A 19769-nucleotide genomic window follows, 5' to 3' on the forward strand; every position below is an offset into this window, starting at 1 on the left:
TTTGTGTCACTTGGGTAGTGAGGTTTATAATATAAATGGTATTTTTATTAATTTGAGCAATAATATTGAAATTTTGAATAATTATATAGATTTTTGTTCTAATAAGCGCATAGAATTGTTGTATTGAATCATTGCATTTGAATAATCGTATAGAATCATAATATTGAATTATTCATGAGTAATCGTACGGAATCATTGTATTGAATTATTTATTTGTATAGTATTTCCAATGTGCAAGTAAAATTGTACTGTACATATCTTATTTTTGAATTGCTTGCTAGTAATATGTAACATCATTTCAGTAATAAGCACCTGTATGAAAAAAAATATTATTTTGATGTCAACATGGCATATATGATTAATAATATGAATAGTATTATCATTAATTTAAGTAATAGTATTGAATCATTGTATATTTATAGTGAATCATTGTTCTAATATTCGCATAAAATCATTGTTTTGAATCATTGCATTTTAGAAATTGTAAAGGATTAATGTTTTTATAGTGTATTTATAGTCTAAGTGCAATTATTCATTTAACTGTATTAATATCCAATTTTAATATAATAACTGTGTCCTTAGTAGTAAGCTGTAATATAAAAGTTAACAATGACATTCAGAATATTAGAGACTTATGTGAGATCTAAGTATTTTTATACTTCTCCACTATAAATTTTTTAAGCTGGCAATGTATGAAATATAAGCATTTGTATGTTCTTGGGTTTTTGTATACTGAGTTTAAATGTTGAATTTTGCATTAGTAAATTCATGTTGCCAATGTCGTCACTTATCAATCACAACAGTATAATATAATCATTATGTATGATATATCTTCTTTATGTATTGAATTGTAAACTTTATATGTAACTTGCTAAAATTACTTCCTAGGGTATTGAATTGTAATCTTATGTGTCACTTGCTAAAGTTTTGTTCATAAGTACTGTGTTCACACAGATGTAACCATTTTTAATATCTATGTTTTGTAACACTAATCAGTGTGCCCTATGAGTGGATCTCGTGTGGCTCTAACATGAGTCAGCTTTAGATAAGGGTGGACGTGGCGCTAAACCAATTAACCATAATGGTAAAGGGATGGTGCCCACGTCCTCCGTCACTAAACTAAACTAAACTAAGAGTTAGACAACATTATCTGTCAGTACAACTTCAGTTACTAACTGAGTCTGAATCTTGACTCTGCATTAGCTAAATGTCAAAAGCAATTAGACTAAGGCGAACGCCTAGAAACATTTATCGTTATTTCGTATAATCGTTATACCGAACTTTAACTGTGACTTCTACTTACTGATTCTTCCATTTCCTTAATTTTCGTTTTTACTTTCAAAGAAAAGTTATGATAGTTTTTTTTCGAAGATGCATATTAGTTACCTTGTTCAATAGTGTAAGTGTTACTGATTTTAAGAGACTTTAATCTGGTTTTAAAAAATTTTGTTGAAATTATCTGTTAGAGATACTCTTTTTCAACGAGTTCCGTAAACAGTATTTTCTTTGCGTGGAAGTTTATTCATTTTGTCCACCTGGTAACTAAACAGCTAGTATTATTCAGGCATAAAAACATCAACGTAATTAAGAAGAGCAGTAATTGTGACCTAGTGGGGGGAAAGAGGCATCTGATTGCTAAGAATTTTAATATGGTTCTTAAGTAAAGTACTCCATAATATTCATAAAATGCACTCTGTTTAAAATTTAATTCAAATCAGTAAACGATTAACCGGAACTGGAAATCTTTCTCAGTTTAAAACAATTTCTTATTCTTGCCCTTTTCGCTGGCTAAAGAACGAGAAAAAATATGTACTACTGAAATCCAAAATACATGTTAGATGAATGAGATATTGAACCTCTAAAAGTCGTCTTAGATGAATGATATGTGATTATAAATGTAGTATCCGATGTTCATGTTAATAGTAAATGTTATCCTTCTAATTCTTTGCTTTTTTTCGCATTACATGACGAAAATGTACAGTTTGCAGTTTGATTCATTTCTAATATTTTTATTCGAATACATAAAAAATAACACATATTTCTTATGTTTCTGATAACTGTACACCAGTTTAAAACAAGCTGCTTAATGGATTTATAAAATTTTAAAATATATATTTTATATACTACAAAATTTTTAATATATTTAATACAAAATTTTATATTAAATATATTTAAAATTTATTTAATTATATAATATTATATTATATATATTTGTTTTGTAATAATATTTAATTATATATATTTGTTTTTATATAATATAAAATTTTAAATCTTTTATAAAGAAATTTAAACAAACTATAATAGGTTTTTTTTTTTTTATTTTTAGTAATGAAAAATCTCAATAACTGATGACAAACTTTTGCCCATCATTAGGTGACGATCAAATCCTAAAATTTTTATATAATTGCTTATGAAATATTCAATACTGAAAATTGATTGCAAAAGATATATGGAAGTCATGGCTTTTAGTTATCAGCATGATAAAAGTAGTATTTATCAGTGGCACTATTATTTCCTAAAGGATAAAATAAAAAGAGTCTTTACATTTTTATTTTAAACAGCAATAACGTCTGTACTGATAAAATAAAAAATTCCGAAAATAACTTCTATCTGATCAAAATGACATAAACATTTGTGCGTATAAAATAAGGATTGGTAACAAATTATTTGTTCACTAAACGAGGAATAGTAATTTCCCTTAACTTATTACTTAGAAAATGTTTCCTGGAGGTACTCCTCCTCTAAACAGGTAGCTCTCGAGAGCTTTATCGTAATTTGTAGAGACATTAGGCTAGTTTGGAAGTAGGAAAGATGAAAAATGAGCAATGCTCTCGCCAGGACTCTAACCTCTCGAATACACGCCGAGCGTGCTGACCATTACACTACGAAGCAGGCGGGAGAAAAGGCTACTGGGAATGAGGGGACGCAATCGCCAAATCCTGATGGAGAATCATTATTCACCACCTTTTAGTTCGGGCGCCAGTGATGAGTCATTATCTTATTTTAAGCAGGAAGACTTAAAAAATGTGCAATGCCCTCGCCGGGACTGGAACCTCGGCCCTCTCGAATACGCACCGAGCGTGCTGACCATTACACCACGAAGGCATGCTGAGATGGCACGGAGAAATACCTTGTAAATTCAGCCATCTAATCTAATACTTTAATTTATTTCCTCTCATGGTACGATGGAATTTCACAGAAGAAGACTGTATGTAAGCGTAAGTAATGCAACAAAGATGATAAATATATATATGCAAAACTATTTTTAAATTCTTCCAGAATGTCTTTTGTTAGCTACATTATAGAACTTCAGATGATCATTAATGCATACATATTGCAAAAGAAAAACATGAAGCAAAATTAAAAACCTCCTGAATACCGTGGAACCTTAGCTCCTAAATGCCTTGGATAACGAACACATTATCCAAAGGAAAAATGTCGTGGATTATGAACAGTGCCTCGAGAGGCGAAAAAGTAAGCCGGTAATAAGGATTGCTCTAAAATGCAGTTAATGCAGTGAAGGAAATGTTTTCAAAAGACGATGAAAGTTAGGATAATCATAGAATATTGTTATTTTGCTAAAGCAGTAGTAAGCCGCAGCTTTAATATTTGCAATGACAATGCCATGTCGTCCTTTAAGAACATTTTAAAACGTATACAGAAACAAATCATACTGAACAAATTTTTAAATGGGAAAATGGCCCAGCAATTCTCAGACAGAGGCAAACAGTGTTAAGACAAGGAAAAAAAAAAGAAAGAAAGAAAAATCAGTAGCTAATCTGATACTTTTACAGAAAAGGATTTTACTTTTAAACAATTATATTTTGAACCTTTGGTTCTTCACCCGACGTCAATTTTCCTTCGTAGAGATAATACGATAAAATTTAATTCAAGTGTTTTTAATATTTTATATTTAGTATTTTATTAAATATTGTGTGTATGTTAGATTTTATGAATTCTATCAGTTCTGCGATATAAATTTACTTTCAAAATACGCTTTTCTAAGCAATCATTTGAGATCCGGAAATATATTCATTTCTTTTACGTAATTCCTGTGTTCCAATTTTGTGTTTGAGTTTGCGAATATTTCTTGTCGCAAATTATCTTCACGAACAAAGTAATTTCATGAACCAAGGTTTCAATGCATGTCCACTTCTTTTACTTGCGTTACTTACAAAGTCTAAGCTAATTATTCAATAAAATTCAGAGAGAGTACAGTTGCTCTCCGACTTTAATTACATGACAGTCTGTAGTATAAGACAGTTGTGGAATATTAGTAATCTAATGCATGCTAACTACCAAAAATTTTTTAATTCCTATTCAGGGATTACACTTATATTTTATGCTAATTAATAGTTACGTATTTTTATTACATAAAATTATTAATTATCATTTATCCTTATATTTGATTACTGATTTATAATTATTAAATATACTTAATAGTTTATTTTATCAATGAAAATAGTTAAAGTCTCTTCATTCAACAAAACAAACCAAAAATAAAAAATAAAAAAGAGAGAGAGAAAGGACTCCTCTTTGAAGGTGCAAACTTGTAGCAGGAAAATATGTTTTAAAATTAAACTTCACTTAAAAGGTAATTTATAAATGTTCAAAACACGAAATAGATGAAGTTCACTTCGTAAATGTGTAAAACACAAAATAGATGAAGTTCAGTGGAGAAAAGAAATCTCATCGGTTCAAAAACATTTATTTGCGATATTTAGAACTGAAAACAATAATTGATTAATTCTTTACAGCGTTAAGAGAAATAGATTGCTGATTTTTCCTACGTTAAAAGCATTCAAAAAAGTCAAAGGATTTTATTTCACATGGCAAAGCAACCATATATGCAACTTTCACGATTTGTTTATCTCATAAGTATAGAATGCTATATTTACGTAGTAAATCTCCAAGTATCCGACATAAGTAAAAGCACAACCCCTACGCATATCCTAAAAAATATGTATATATCAGGATTATTTCCTTGCCTTTTTTCTATATATCAAATGAACATGTACTTTGATATATTGTTACTGGATCATATTTTTCTTTCATCGTTTCTATTTCAGTCATGATTATAAAGTTAAGAAATAAAATACTTAATTTCCATAAAGCAAAATATAAAACTCTCATTTTTCGGCAAAATTATGCATTGAAATTTTCCATTTGTCTCAATATTCAGTTTATTTCTATTTTATGTGAATTTGAACAATAAAATTTATTTTTATTCCAGTATTCTTTAAAACCATGCATGGAACTTTGCTTTTATTTTTATCGTACTAAAATTTAATAATGAACTGTTTTTTATCAAGTGGCGAAAAACAAATCGCACAACACATTTTTATTCATCTGCACCTTAGTCAATATGTTAATCTTATTGAAGCGAATTGATATATGGACAGTGATATTTATATGAATACATTTTTACTTTTACTGTTGGATTGTTTTAATCAACGGAAAAATTAAAAACACATGAATAAATTGACAACAAGCTTAATTTACTAGGCTTGGATAAAACAATTATTTTGGATATCTGAAATTTGGAATAATTCTTAAACATGAAGTACATTTCTTAAATAAATTAGCAAGAAGTTTAATTTTACTTGGCTTTTCTAAGACTAAAAAAACAATCAATCTGAATATTTGAAATTCGGGGCAATGGTAGTCTGCTTTATTTTTAAACTAGAGTAAATATGCCTTAAAATATGAAAAGTTCAGACTGATTAGCAACGACAATCATTAAACAATAAAAAATGTTGCAGAGCTATCGTTTCTGCTTAAGAAATTGAAAGAAATGTTCTCCCCTGTTAAATGAAAGAAGACTAAATGTAATTTTTTTCCCTATTGAATTTATAGAAGAAATGTTTCGTCTATTGAATTAAAACGAAATACACGAATAATTTCCCCCTTTATTTAGTTAAAAGATTTTTTTTTTACCTGCTTAAATGAAACAACACATAAATAACTTTTCCATGTAAATATTTTCACTTTCCAATACAGGTGAATGCACTTTTTAGTATAAGCTAACGCACTTCTACAATACAGATTTTTACCTGCATTGCGCTAAATGAATTACGCCGAAGCTTTCGTTAAAAACGAGTGATTGGGTACATTATTTTTGTTACAAATATTGCATTGTTTGAAAACGTGTTTCATACTTATGAAATAGACAAATTTTCTGAAACCCCAAGCTATAGTAGTTAATTCGGTTGGCTAAGATTCATTAAAGCAATTCTACAAACTATTAAATAGGTAGTTGCAGATAGACTTCTGAAACGTTTTTATAAAAGTGCATTTAAAGCTACCAATCTTTCATAATTCTAAACTTGTTGAGCTATGTACGAGTTTATAATGCTTCTTCCATAATTTTTCCTGTCAACAAAATAAATATTTTAGTCGCTTTTGCAAATATCGCTCATTTTTTATTTGTAGCATTTCGTTTTCTGAACGCAAAATCCTCAATACTGGTGCAGTTTATTCGTATAAAGATTAAAAAATAATTTGTCCTTACACAAAAAAAACATGTTAATTTGAATTCAAACACTACAAGTAATCAGCTTAAAAATTGTTAGATCACATTTGAAACATTTAGCAAAATAGTTACATCAAAATCATTTCATCGCATTGCTAATGCAAAGTGAAAAATGTGTTATATAATCTCCTACCTGCCGCAGTAAGGCATCCTAGCCACAGCACAAAAACTAATCTCAGGACCATCTTGGATGAGATAGACTTCTAAGCAAAGTCTGCTGCTTATATACTTGGCCTCACTGACCTCAGGATCTTGATGCACTTTGACCTCGTATGTGTAAACTCTTATTGGATATCCTCCGAAAGCATTTATCGATTCATTACTGAAATCGTTATTCGGCTTAGAAATATCTTTTTTTCTGGAAAATGTGATTGCAAATGAAATGACATTAGACATTTCGAAATGTAATAATATTTTTCATGATTGAAAAGAAATTCTTAGTTCGATATTACTCTATTAAAAATATAAATTTCTTCTAAAGCATTTAAGGAAACATGCTCTTGAAAATGAAGAATTACGTACTCTTGTGTTGTAGTGGTAAGCCCAACTAGAGTGGTTTTCCACGTGAGAGCATCGAATCTGTGCGGTGGCACTCGAAATAAATGTAGCGGACGAAATCTCATCTCCCTGCTCGGAATGCTGGGGGAGTGGAACCAACTACTGTATCGTTGTGCCCAGGTTCAGTCCCAGAGATGGTAAAGATGTTTGCCGCTATTTATGCCCCTTCCAGCGGATGTAATATCGATTACCGATTATGGGACTTTCTGAGCAACATTCTCGGTGTAGAGATAACTAAATGAGCAATGCGTTTGGCTAGATGCGGCGAATGCTTAATGAGCAAGTGTTCAGGTATTTGATTAATAAATAAGTTATCATTCTTTTGTTCTGACCAAATAAGTTTTACCACCTCTCCTCAAACATATTCCAGAGAAAGGAGTATAAAATGCAAGGAATTAAGACATTTCCTTCAAGCATACTCTGGTGAGCTAGTGACGAGTTATCCAGTTTACAGTGCGAAGACAAGGGGTTCGATTCCATGCAAGAACACAGTTTTTTTGCTCCGCAAAAAGTAAATCAATAAATGAAAAATACCCGAACACTATCTACAAAACTATTATAACTCTATAAATGAAGGTAAAATGAAAACTGGCGCATCTGAAAAGACTGCTAGTTGGGAAAAGCTTCACTTAAAATTTCCAGTGAATTTTAATTTGAAACGTTTCATTGCTTTAAGCTTATATATTAGACACGTCATTCACCATTCTTTCCTTAGAATACCTCATCATTGATTGGAAGGATTTAGAAAAATATTTAAATTAAGTATTTTTATAGACTTAAGTTTTGATAACACCTGCAGTTCCAGTAAAAACAGTTTGTAACTGCTATTTCAGTGAAGACTTGTTTCAGAGAAATGTAAAGTACTGTTTTTCAATATTTAAGCAAATAAGCTGGTTTCACACGGTCTATAGACACAGTAGATTTAAACCCCTTTATTTCAATTGTAGAAGTTTTATCTGTTCTGGTAAGGACAAGGCCTTTATGTGGACCTGAGTATGGTTGGCACAGCGGTTTAAAAAGTAGTTTCAGGGGCGTTTTGAATTATTTTAAATTTCTAGTCGCTGGAAGATCACAAATAAAAAGAACTAAACTTACAGTTAGTAATTGTATTCTAGACATTAAAGCTGTGATATACAGTACAGATGGATTCAATGCAAAAGAACTCATGTAACATACACACAAAATTAAAAGAAAGGAAGAGATTTATATCCAATCTGTATGATCTTCCCTTCCCTTGCGTGGCAACATTTTCCTTTTAACTAGATAGCACTGAAATATGAAATACAAAAGATTTAACAAAATTACAAAAAAAGGGAATTCGACTGGTAAATTTTTAAAGAACGACGTGATTATAAGAAAGAAGCGCATCTTTCTGTGTGTGCTGTCGTGGTGTAAGTGGTTAGCCCAATCAGCTGGCATATGGAATATCCGTAGTTCGAATCCCAGAGGAAATACAATGTACTTTTTTTCACGTTTCCTGCTCCAAAAAACCTACAGGTCCCTATACGTAAGCCCGAAACAAAATATGGGCGATGATAATTCGGCACTATCTGGATTTGGTTGACTGGTCTAGTGTCTCTCCCCCATTCACCCTTTAACTGACGAAGAATGCGAGGAATTATCGCCTTCTTTCGCGCGTGCTTTCGTCGCGTAAGTGATAGCTCGCCCAATGATAGCCGGAAGATCAGTCTCTCGAATCCAGACGAGATTGCAGTTGATTTTTTACAATAGGTATTCTGAAAACTCTAATGATCTTTACGTGATGAAAAAGAATTCCTGGGTTGAAAATGTGTCATATTTAAAAACCGACACGAATGCCATAGAGACGCCGAATATACGAGTGAACTCTGAAATATTTTATTTCGCGCTTGCAAAAGTTCATTTGGTTAAAAATAAGTGACCGGAGCTTTGTAACTGTAATACTATACTTACTCGCAATTTAAATTTCTCTGTGCTATTTTAAGTAACAATGTGTGAGGACGAATTATATTTTTACTGTTAATTAAATAAACATTAACTTTGGGCGCTTACTCATATTGTAAGCTCAGCGTCAGTTCTTTTTTTTTTTTTTTTTTTTTTTTTTTTATGTGTCACTTTTGGAAATAGTGCACACCCTCTTTCGTCCATAAAAATGGTTTAAGCAAAATTACCCTTATTGCTTTCATCTGGCTAAGGTTTATGTTAAAATTTGCTAATTATTTTTTTCGACAGTTAATTTTGGAACTTTCTTTTTAATGTATTACTTAAATTACATTAAGAAAGTAAGTACGGAAACTTTCGAAAGGTGTAAAAGACCCTTTTACTTCAAACTCAACAAGATGAAGAGAAGGCACTCGTGGTGTTTACCAATCCTCTGGCACTTATGGCGAGAAATTGAAGTAGAACTTCAAATGTAAAGCTAAATTTAAATATCTGTAGCCCAAGGCTACACAGAGTAATTTAATCGCAAAGTTTGCTCGGAATTCACTGATGTGAATTTAACTGTGGGCAAGTAGCAATGCCGAAGGCAGGAACTAGTATCTAGAATAGCAAACCTAGTAACGTGGTCTTCAAGCGGCAGATTTACGCTCTGACTTAACGATCTCAAACTCTCACTTAAATACAAGAGAGCAAATTTGCATTCTGGTGGGAAAACGGAAAGAGAGGAGTTATAGTAAATTTACAAAAAATAAAATAATTGTTATGTAAACTAAATAAACTTTATAAATTTGTTTTTAATGGGATTTATCTACCTTTGAATATTAGCGCTGAATGACTATACTTAATTTTAATAAATTTAGGTTTGGATAACTCTTGATCATGTTTTAAACAAATATACAGGATAATATTAAGAAAAATATTTAGAATAATGGCATGTGATTGAAAACGGAATTGTAATTCCCGCTTTAACACGATTCTGAAATTATTTCACAGAAATTAACGCATTGATCAGATTTTTAAGCGTAACAAACCAATGCGCATTTATCACTATGTTCCCTATCTCAACAAATGATTGTCTTAGCAAAGACTTTTCGGAAGCGGATGGAATGCAAAATATTCCGAGTTACTTGATGAGGAAGATGAATCGACATAATTTTGACCCCGGGAGAAAACGGATAAGGACGAAAAGGACTATGCGCAAACGAAGTTGAAGACTTCCTTAATTTCTTTTATTTTTAAGATATTTTTCCCTTGAATATCTTTATTACTATTTAGCCTTAGCCTCCTTCATGCGTTACTTTTAAAGCTGTACATATCTTGCAAGTTCATGTAACTTCAGAATGGTTTCGTAAAGATCAACTAACACAATGGTGTTTCATTTTCTTTTTTCTTCCTTTGAATTTATGAAATGCTGCTCTTTAATGTAAGTTATCATTTCAGAGAACAGACTGTGAGATCTAGAAAGTGGGAGAATAATTAATACAAGTTACACTTTTTTTCCCAATCAAAAGGCCGAAAGTAGAATCTACTTTGTTGCCCTTCACGCAAAACTATTTACGATTTACTCCTCGTCAGTCGGAAAAATCAACTAAACGGTCTTTGCTCGAAACTTCTAAAACGAATTTCTGTGTTCGAAGTAAATTTCTTTTATCCATTCAGATGACTGATAGTTTGTCTCTGCTTTATAAGTAAAAAATGTTCACGAGGTATACATAAGTATATGTATACCTATGTATATATATATATGTGTGTGTGTGTGTGTGTGTGTAATGATTTAACGCGTAGAAGGAAACACCGGAGCTCTTAACGGCTTCGGTAGCAGTCATGGCTTATGGTTAAGGCATAGAGATGAAGCTAACGAATTTGATTTCGACAAATCACCTATCTTTATTTTCACGCATATCCGATTAGTTTGACAGACACTTTTTCAATAATAATTAAATAGGATAAATTGCTATGTACATCTTTTTTTAAAGAAATGACGTAGGCATTTGGGATGAGGAAGCAAAGCAGCGTGGATATTGGCGTGGCAGAAGCTAAGGGAAGGAATGACGTAATTAATTCACCAGCGGTATTTATACCAAAGTAGATGCAGCTGTAGAGAGAAGCTATGATTGGTTAATTTGAGGTTGTTATATAACATAGAAGGATCTCGAGTTTGGGAGAGCAGATGAATTTAGGGAAAGAGCACCAAATCTAGAATAGTTAATTTTGAGGTCGCCAATTATTTTTAAAGCAGCCATTGTATTTTGTTATATCTTACATACATATATATATATATGTTTGTAATAATAAAATTCCATAGTCAAGAATACACTTAAAATTCTAAATTTATTTGGGCTTCACCAATTCCATTTTCTACCACACAAGTATATGTACCACTGTCATTTGGATGAAGATATATATATATATTATATTATATTACCATTGATGACCAGATATCCACTGGAATGTAAATTATATCATTCATATGTCTTCTAGATTAATGAATGTTATAAGAAGGCAAAGCAAGAGGTAAAACTTATTAAAACCAAAGAAAAGGTCGGGCCATTAATGCTACCCATTGTAACAAAGAAGAAATTAAAGTAGTTAACACACAAATAAATTTCAAAAGAGAGCAGTATGTAAAAAAGAGGAAATCTTTAAGCCAGGAGAAATAATAGCATCTGAAAATGAAGAGATGCATTCACAAACGGTATAAATAAGCAAATTAGAATGCAAAATGTTGTAAAATGTAATAAACGAAACATCCGAACATTAAGCAGAGCTAAAGTAAAGAATGTATAAGGTATTTCTCCCGCTTTTCTAGCGTGCCTTCGTGGTATAGTGGTTTTGCACGCTGGGCCGGTATTCCAGAGGTCCGTGGTTCGATTCCCGGCGAAGGCGATTGCTCATTTTTTATCTTGCCTGCTTCCAAAAAATACTTAATATCTCTACAAATGAAGGAAATGGAGAAAACTGACATAATAATAATGTATATGTTTCTTTGGCTAATTCTAGGGAGTTAGCGTTTATTAAAATATGTAATTATTATGCACTTTTTTGCTCTTGTTGTTAACCTATGAATCTTCTTCTTTCAGATATTATACCAACGAACTTGAATGTTGATTTCTCCGCATTGTACTTTATTTCTTATTATTATTTACAGAGGGTGTAAAAGTACGTATAAAATAACAAAATGTGCTAAGAGAACGTAAATTACAGTGCAAAAAGGTAGAACGGGCTGTCGTAGTGAACGTTTTTGTGGTTTATACCATGTGTAACATCTACATGAGCCAGTTTCCTTTAAGAGGCCCTCCATGAGGATAATCTTCTTCTTAGGCAGATAGCCTTTGCGTGCTTTTTAGTAATCAAATAAACTAAACTAACCCTCAGTGGAAAAAATGGTATGCACTTATAAAACATTGTAAGAGAACCGTAAATTGTAGTACAGCATAGTTTTATTTTCTTCCGAACATTTTTTTATCCGGATCTTAACTCTGTGGATTTATTCTTTTGAGGCGTTGTTAAAGAAAGAGTATTTTAAAACACGTCTTGTTGATGACATGATCAGTTTTAAAATAGAGACCTTCCATGAAACTGACAATAAAAAGTATAACGCAAAATATGCTATTTAATATTCTGTCAAAATGCCGGAGTCTGTGAGTTTCGAAGGTAAACAGTTTGAATGTTTAAGAAACTTTGGCGGTCATTCAACCGACCACCTTCATTCTATCTATCTACTAATAAGTTCTTGGTCAAGTAAGTCATGTATACACATTTCAGTTCATATTTGATATTGTTCTTTCAACTTAAGCAAACCTTCTTGCTACTCGTTAAAACCATTTAAAAGGAGTCATGTAGTTCGTATTGTAATTGGTATGTATGTGTAATCCTTTCTATTTACAAGAAATGTCCAAGTGGATTCGCTCTGCAATCTCTACACTTCTTATCAATTAAGTTGCTCCATCAACAAACGCGCTGTTAACGCTATCTCGAAAAACTCGCTACAAATATTATTTTCATCGGACTACTTCCAGAAATTCCAAAAGCAACTATATTAAATTTTTTCAGCGATTTTTTTTAAATATCAGAATTCCCTCAAAATTTCATTTCTGAGTTGTTTACTACATTTAATTCAGCATGTAACGGATGTAACGGAGAAGATAATTATAGCAGCTACATAAAACATCTCCATTATAGTAGTATTTCTTTGAATAAGGAAAATTTCCTTCATTAGTTTTCTTTAATTTAAAATCAATTATTCTCAAAGTAGCAGAAAATTTCAAATATTTTATTGAATCGTTTTTAATAAAAATAGTTTTAAAATCACTTAGACATCTGATTTTTAGAGAAAATAATATAATGTACACATTATTCACTGACGTGTTACCCTTAAGGATAGATAAATGGAAAGCACATTTAATGGTAAATAACATCAGAAAAGATTACAATGCGCTAAACGTATGATATATAAGTAACCTTTAAGTTTATGACTTCGTTTATGCGCAACTACATTAATAATGAATCAGTATTACGTTAAATGATATAAAACATTGTACTACATTACTAGCGCTACAACTAAATAGGGTATCTGAAAAAAAAATTTGTTTACAGGTTCAAGCATTTATATACCGATGACAAAGCAGCGACCGAGCGATTGATTTATAGCAGCAAGATAACTGAAATCGATATGACTGTATCGTACTAATTTAAACCTAGGAAAGATTGACCAAAAAATTTATATTGACCATACACAAAGAATTATAATCATATTCATATCAGAACACTAAAATAAACTATTGCATTATAAAAAATCAGGGAAGATATCAATTTTTCCTTTTTACACAGGTGTGGGCTTTGTGGCACCCATAGTATTATTTGAAATTTACAGAACTGCATTAAACACGATGAGAAACAGTCGAAATCGATAGAGAATCATGTACTATTGCAATGCTAAATTTATGCAGAAATTATTTAATGATGCATCCTGAAATTTATTTACATTTCTTTCACCGCAAATGACACCATGCTCAATTAGTATTTATTTGTGTACTAGCAATCAAGCCAATTTAAAATTTTTTTGTCCAGATTTATGTTTATTTCACGATAATAAATAAAAAATAAATTAATAGCTGCATGGATTTTTACATATTCATCGCGTAAGTACTAAGCTGTTTAATTAGTTACAGACTACGTAGCTGGCCTGTTAGATTATTGGAAGTGCCGCATATCTCCGAATAATATTATAGTTCTTAAAAAATATTGATATATATGCCGATTCACGCAATTCATACCCGCAGTTCCTTTGCAGAGTCTGTTTAGCTTTCTGAAGCTGCAAACATGGAAAACCTGTGATACCCTTTCCGGGATTCGAACTTCATATGTGCTGATTGCCAGACGGACGTGCTTCCAGTTTCACCCAAAAGCCGTAAAAAAAATGCCGTTGAGGAAGAAGAAAATTCCTTATTTTCTTTTCCTACTTAAAGGGTGATTGGAGAGGAGGAACCCACTCGCCAAACCAAGGGGGGGAGGAATCATCGTCCACCCCATTTTAGTTCGGATGCCACTTGCAGAAACTATTAGGATGTTCGAAGCAGTAAACATGAAATATCTGCGATACCCTTGCGACTGCCAGCTGTAGTCGGAAAGTTAGTGCATCTAATTAATTATACCATGAATGCACTCGATGAAGAAGGAGAAAATTTTGTATACCTCCCCAAATGATCAAGGCACATATTTTTATGTGAATGATCATGATACAGAAGCCGTGTTATTCGCTTTTTAAACCGCACTGACTTTCCCGCACACTTTTTAGGGTGATGTGAAGACTGATTTAGTATACTAAGGCCATTATACAAAGCTCAGATATTAATCTTCTGCGTCATCAAGACATGACATTAATCTCCATTATAAGTCACAGAGAATGCATCATGCACCTTCGGCCATAAGTTCTGAAATTACGATAGTTTTAATAACAGAGATTATTTACCTTTTATGTAAATAAACTTATGTAAATAAACTTTATCAAATAAACTCGAATTTTGTTACATACAGAAATGTATGATGCAACATGGCAGACACTAATCATGAAGTTAATGAATATTTGAAATGCGGCTATCGTGATAGAAGACATAGTTATTCTTAATATAATTTTTAATTAGTTAAAATGAAAAAAGACATTTCTATCACATGCATTTAAAATGTTGTTGTTTAAAAATAATGTCTTTTAATGAATACATCGTGCATTTTCTGCGCGGAGTGAACTGTAAATTACCTGTAAACGAGCTTTCGGATGCACGCGCTCTTGCACTCTTTCTGTTGTGAATCGATATTTTAATTATGACGTAAATAAAAGTGCACTAGTCTTAATAATAAAATAATAAGTTTTCATGCTTTAGAATTTGGCAACGTCAGAAAAATGTAATGGTTCTTAAGTTATATTTTGAATTGGGCTCTAGAGTTTACGAAATATTTCATGTACATAAAATTAAGATTGCTTATTCCTGAACATACATATTGTGAATAAATACACCTTTTTATATAAGTGTCGCTATTTTATTGATTGATTCCTAACATAAAATAGTGGCGTCCGCGACTTTAAAAGATTAACACTAAGTTTCGAAGAATATTTTAAGTTATATGAGAAAGTAAATAGAGCTTTTAGTTGTAAAGATGACTAATCCAATTGAAAAAAGTTGGCGAGAGCATAAACGTCTTAGAAGGGTTGAAAAGAAATCAAGGTAAGTTCATTCTCTTTACAATAAGATTGTTCATAAATTTATGCGTTTGTTTAATACTGATGATCTGTTACATGAATTAATTGAGTTTACCAACGAAACGTTTGAGTCGTGTACAGATAAATACATAGATATTGAAACTGAGTTTGAGAGTTATTCTAAAGCTAAATATTGTGTAAACTCATATGTATCAATGACTAGCCAAGGTAATTTAACACTTTCAAAGTTAGATTTAAACGACTACGATTTAGTACCAAGAAACTGGGTACCCTTTCGGGGCCATTTTCACGCATAAATGAAGATAAACGTTTAAAAGAAGAGGATAAGTTTTAATACTTCTTATCCTCTCTGAAGCCTGCTATCAGCCTTCTAAAGAGAATTAACCCAAAGCGGTTAAGTCTCTTTAACATTTTTAGCATTTAAAATCCCGTTTTCGCAGGGATTATTTGTTGCTTTAAATTTATATTCGGAATTTACTGACTTTGTCTAATCGTTCAAGTATAACACAGAGCAGCGGTTCTCAACCTTTTGGCTAAGGCGTACCATCTAAACAAAAATTAAAATTCGCAGGGATTATTTGTTGCTTTAAATTTATATTCGGAATTTACTGACTTTGTCTAATTGTTCAAGTATAACATAGAGCAGTGGTTCTCTACCTTTTGGCTAAGGCGTACCATCTAAACAAAAATTAAAAACCTTTAGTACCACCACCACTCTTGAACAAAGCTCAGATCGCATAAATTTACGAGTGTTAGAAAAAAAACTCAATCAAGATGTTGGGAATTTAATTTTTCAGTTTTATAGTTAAAAGTACTTCCCTTCTTTGCGTAGCACATTTTTCTCTTGCGTACCACCAGTAGTACGCGTACCACCGGTTGAGAATCCCTCACATAGAGTGTTCTCTGTGATCAATTAGAAACTTATTTACGAGCATTGCAAACATTAGGTGTAACAACCAAAAATTATGTAGCTTTGTTATACCCAGTTAGTAGAGTATTGTTTACTGACTGATATTCTTAAAGTATGAAATGAGTACAGATTAAATAGAAAATCAGATACCGATTCTTCACATTTGATCAAAGAAGAGGTATTAGAAGAGTTGATGATATTTTTACGCAATAAGCTTGTAGAGTCACTAGGTTATTCTGAAGCAGGAAACATAAAAAATGAGCAATGGCCTCCCTGGGTCTCGAATCTGGACCTCTCGAATACGCGCCAAGTGTACTAACCGTTACACCACGAACGCATACTGGAAGGAGGGAGAAAATACCTTAAGGTCGAAGGAAAAGAGCATCACACGTTGGCAGAACTTGGCTTTGTGTCACATTCGAAAGCTAGAAAACTACATCAAGATATACGAGAAGCCGCCATGCAAAACCACATCAACAGATACAAGAAGCTGCCATGCCTTCCGTGTCGAATCTAATATCTGCATCATCTTCAAGTTATAAACCATATAAAATAAATTGCCTATTTTGCGACTGTACATATGTCATTACAAGAAAAGAAATCAGAAGTTATACGGAAAAGGTGTTGCCTGGTCTGTTTAAAATCTGGTCACATGGCAAAATCATGCCGAAGTTTTCTAAAATGCATAATATGTAACAGAAGGCATTACGCAATGCTGTGTCCAGAAATAAACAAAAAGGATTCGGAGAAGACTGAAGATACTACGAGTTCTATGCTTTCTATGGAGTCATTTTCGAAAATTATACATTTAAAAGCTGCCAGGGTTGGATTCCGATACAAAAGAAAGTTCAGATAGATAAGAGCATTGGTGGACGATGGTTCGTATCGATCTCACATAGAAAAGGAGCTTGCAGAAGAATTGAAACTACCGATTTCTGAGAAAGAAATTTTATCGCAAGTCCATTTTAGCGGAGGTAGAACTGCAGAAGTAGTTCATTGCAGATATGATGTATAAATAGAACGAATTTTGTTGCATGGTATGGATATTGGATCAGTCAATGATTTCATCAATGTTACCAAGAGTTTCACATCCACAACTGATTGGAGAGCTTGTCACAGAAAGCATAATTATATCTGACGTTTGACCAAGTGAGTCACCTATTAAGATGTTACTTGGAGCTGATGCAATTGGAAAAATACTCACTGGGCGATTAAATATTTTGAAATCAGGAATTTGTGCTATAGAGACAAAATTTGGAGGGTGTATCCTAGGCAGACAACATAAAAAAACGATAGGAATATTGTACTCTTAAGTTTACCGTAGATAGAGATACAAAAGATATGGAATGTGGGGTCCTCAGGAATGTACTATCCGATTGAAGACAAAAGTAAGAAGGTTTTGGATGAGGAAATATTGTGTCATATCCAAGAAACGATAACCTTTAATACAGATCAATGATACCAAGGGACATTGTCCTAGATTATTGGAAACAGCTCAATGATACAAAGGGACTTTGACCTTGATTATTGGACACCCAACCTTTGTATAATAATTTTGATACTGGTAAGGCAAGACTACGTACTATTTCTAATCGGTTAAAAAGGACAATATTTTAGAAGCTTATCATAATATATTTTTGCAATGGCAGCGAAAAAGCATAATTGAAGAAGTAAACTGATCAACTCATATTTTATTTGCCACACTAAACCAGTATTCAAAACGTCTAGTGCTACTACCCAAATCCACCCAGTTTTTGATGCGTCTTCAAAGACATATGGATTTGCGGCTCTTGCATACTGGGCGCGTCTCGCACAATTGATTCCAACCTTATTACATAGGTTTAGAAGTAGAAAGAATGGAGGGGAATTCTAATGTCAAACAGGCTTTCTTACCGACTGGTATCAAACAAGAAGATATAAATGTGGTCCGATTTCTGTGGTGGGAAAATGTAAATTGTGCAACAATGAAAAAATATAGATATTACCGGGCAGAGTTTGGACTCATTTCAAACCCTTTCTTACTAAGTGCTACCATTTTGTTTTACTTAAATTTAGATGAGGATAAAAGGGAAGGCTTGCTGTTTACTGCTGAAATCTTAAAAGACGAGTTCTACATTGATAACTTACTCACGAGTGTTGGAGAAGAAAAAGGGCTTCAATAGTTGCAAGATTGAACAAAAGAAATAATAAAAATGAACTTATCTTCGAACTCAAGTATGGTCACAATAGGGGGTCGACAAATTTTTAAGCCGAACAAGCTGAATTCATAAGAGCTTCTGAATTACTTATTTAAAATTTTAGAAGGGTTTTAATTTTTAAGTTATTAGGCTTAAGAATTTAAAAAATAAGTTTTTTTTTTAATTTTCAAAATTTTTCGCAAGTGTTTTGAAGTAATTAAAAAGTAGTCATTTGCCTTGCTTTACAATACTCTCCCAAGAAAAAGGTGGGAGTATGTTGCTCATCGAAATATTTTAATTGTGGCGTAAATAAAAGTGCGCGTGTCTTAATATAATAAGTTTTCATACTTTAGAATTTCACAACGTCAGAAAAATGTAATGGTTGTTAAATTAGGTTTTGAAGTGGGTTCTAAAGTTTACGAAATATTTAATGTACATAAAACTAAGATTGTTTGTTCCTGAACATACATGAATAAATGCATTCCTTATATAAGCTACGCTATTTTACTGCCCAATTCTAAGACTTTCTGTCTGAAAATGTGTGCCAGTTCTGAATTATTCATAAACCTGTTATATATTAGTGAATCAGAATCAGGAAAATTTCGTATTAGAATAAATACAATTTCGTGTTGACATGTATTTTTTGTTCGTTCCATTGTAAGCCACTAATTTTTAGTAATTTAATTTATTTTAATTTTAAAATACTCTTGAAAAGCCTAATAAAAAGAAAAAATTGGAATCAAGTTTTTAAATTAAAAGCAAAAACAGTAAAACCAATGATCTGATGTGGAAAATCTGGAAGCGACTAGCAGAAGAAAATTATTTTATGATACTGGATTCAGTACTCAGGAAACTGTTATTTATATTTTAAAGCAAATCGGGTCTCTGAGTATTATCTTATCCAGCAATAAAGTTTACACACCGTGTTTTTCGAGAATCTCTGCCATATTTTCT

At 32.0% G+C, this 19769-nt stretch overlaps 1 protein-coding gene across 2 annotated transcripts in view; it reads right to left on the reverse strand.

The window, feature by feature from the left end:
- Positions 1-6744, reverse strand: part of LOC118181421 (apolipophorins-like) — a 149269-nt gene extending 142525 nt beyond the window's left edge. Inside the window, exon 1 of one of the 2 annotated variants that reach the window (XM_085809892.1) lies at positions 6666-6744. In XM_085809892.1, the coding sequence (XP_085666018.1) occupies positions 6666-6717 (52 nt within the window). In that variant the 5' untranslated portion in view covers positions 6718-6744. The remainder of the gene's footprint in view (positions 1-6665) is intronic. The other variant, XM_085809893.1, reaches the window with a different exon arrangement.
- Between the last annotated feature and the right edge of the window lie 13025 nt (positions 6745-19769).

The sequence above is a fragment of the Stegodyphus dumicola genome, chromosome X2, assembly GCF_044657685.1.
Source record: "Stegodyphus dumicola isolate Sdum_Otavi_A_Nest chromosome X2, ASM4465768v1".
Taxonomy (NCBI): domain Eukaryota; kingdom Metazoa; phylum Arthropoda; class Arachnida; order Araneae; family Eresidae; genus Stegodyphus; species Stegodyphus dumicola.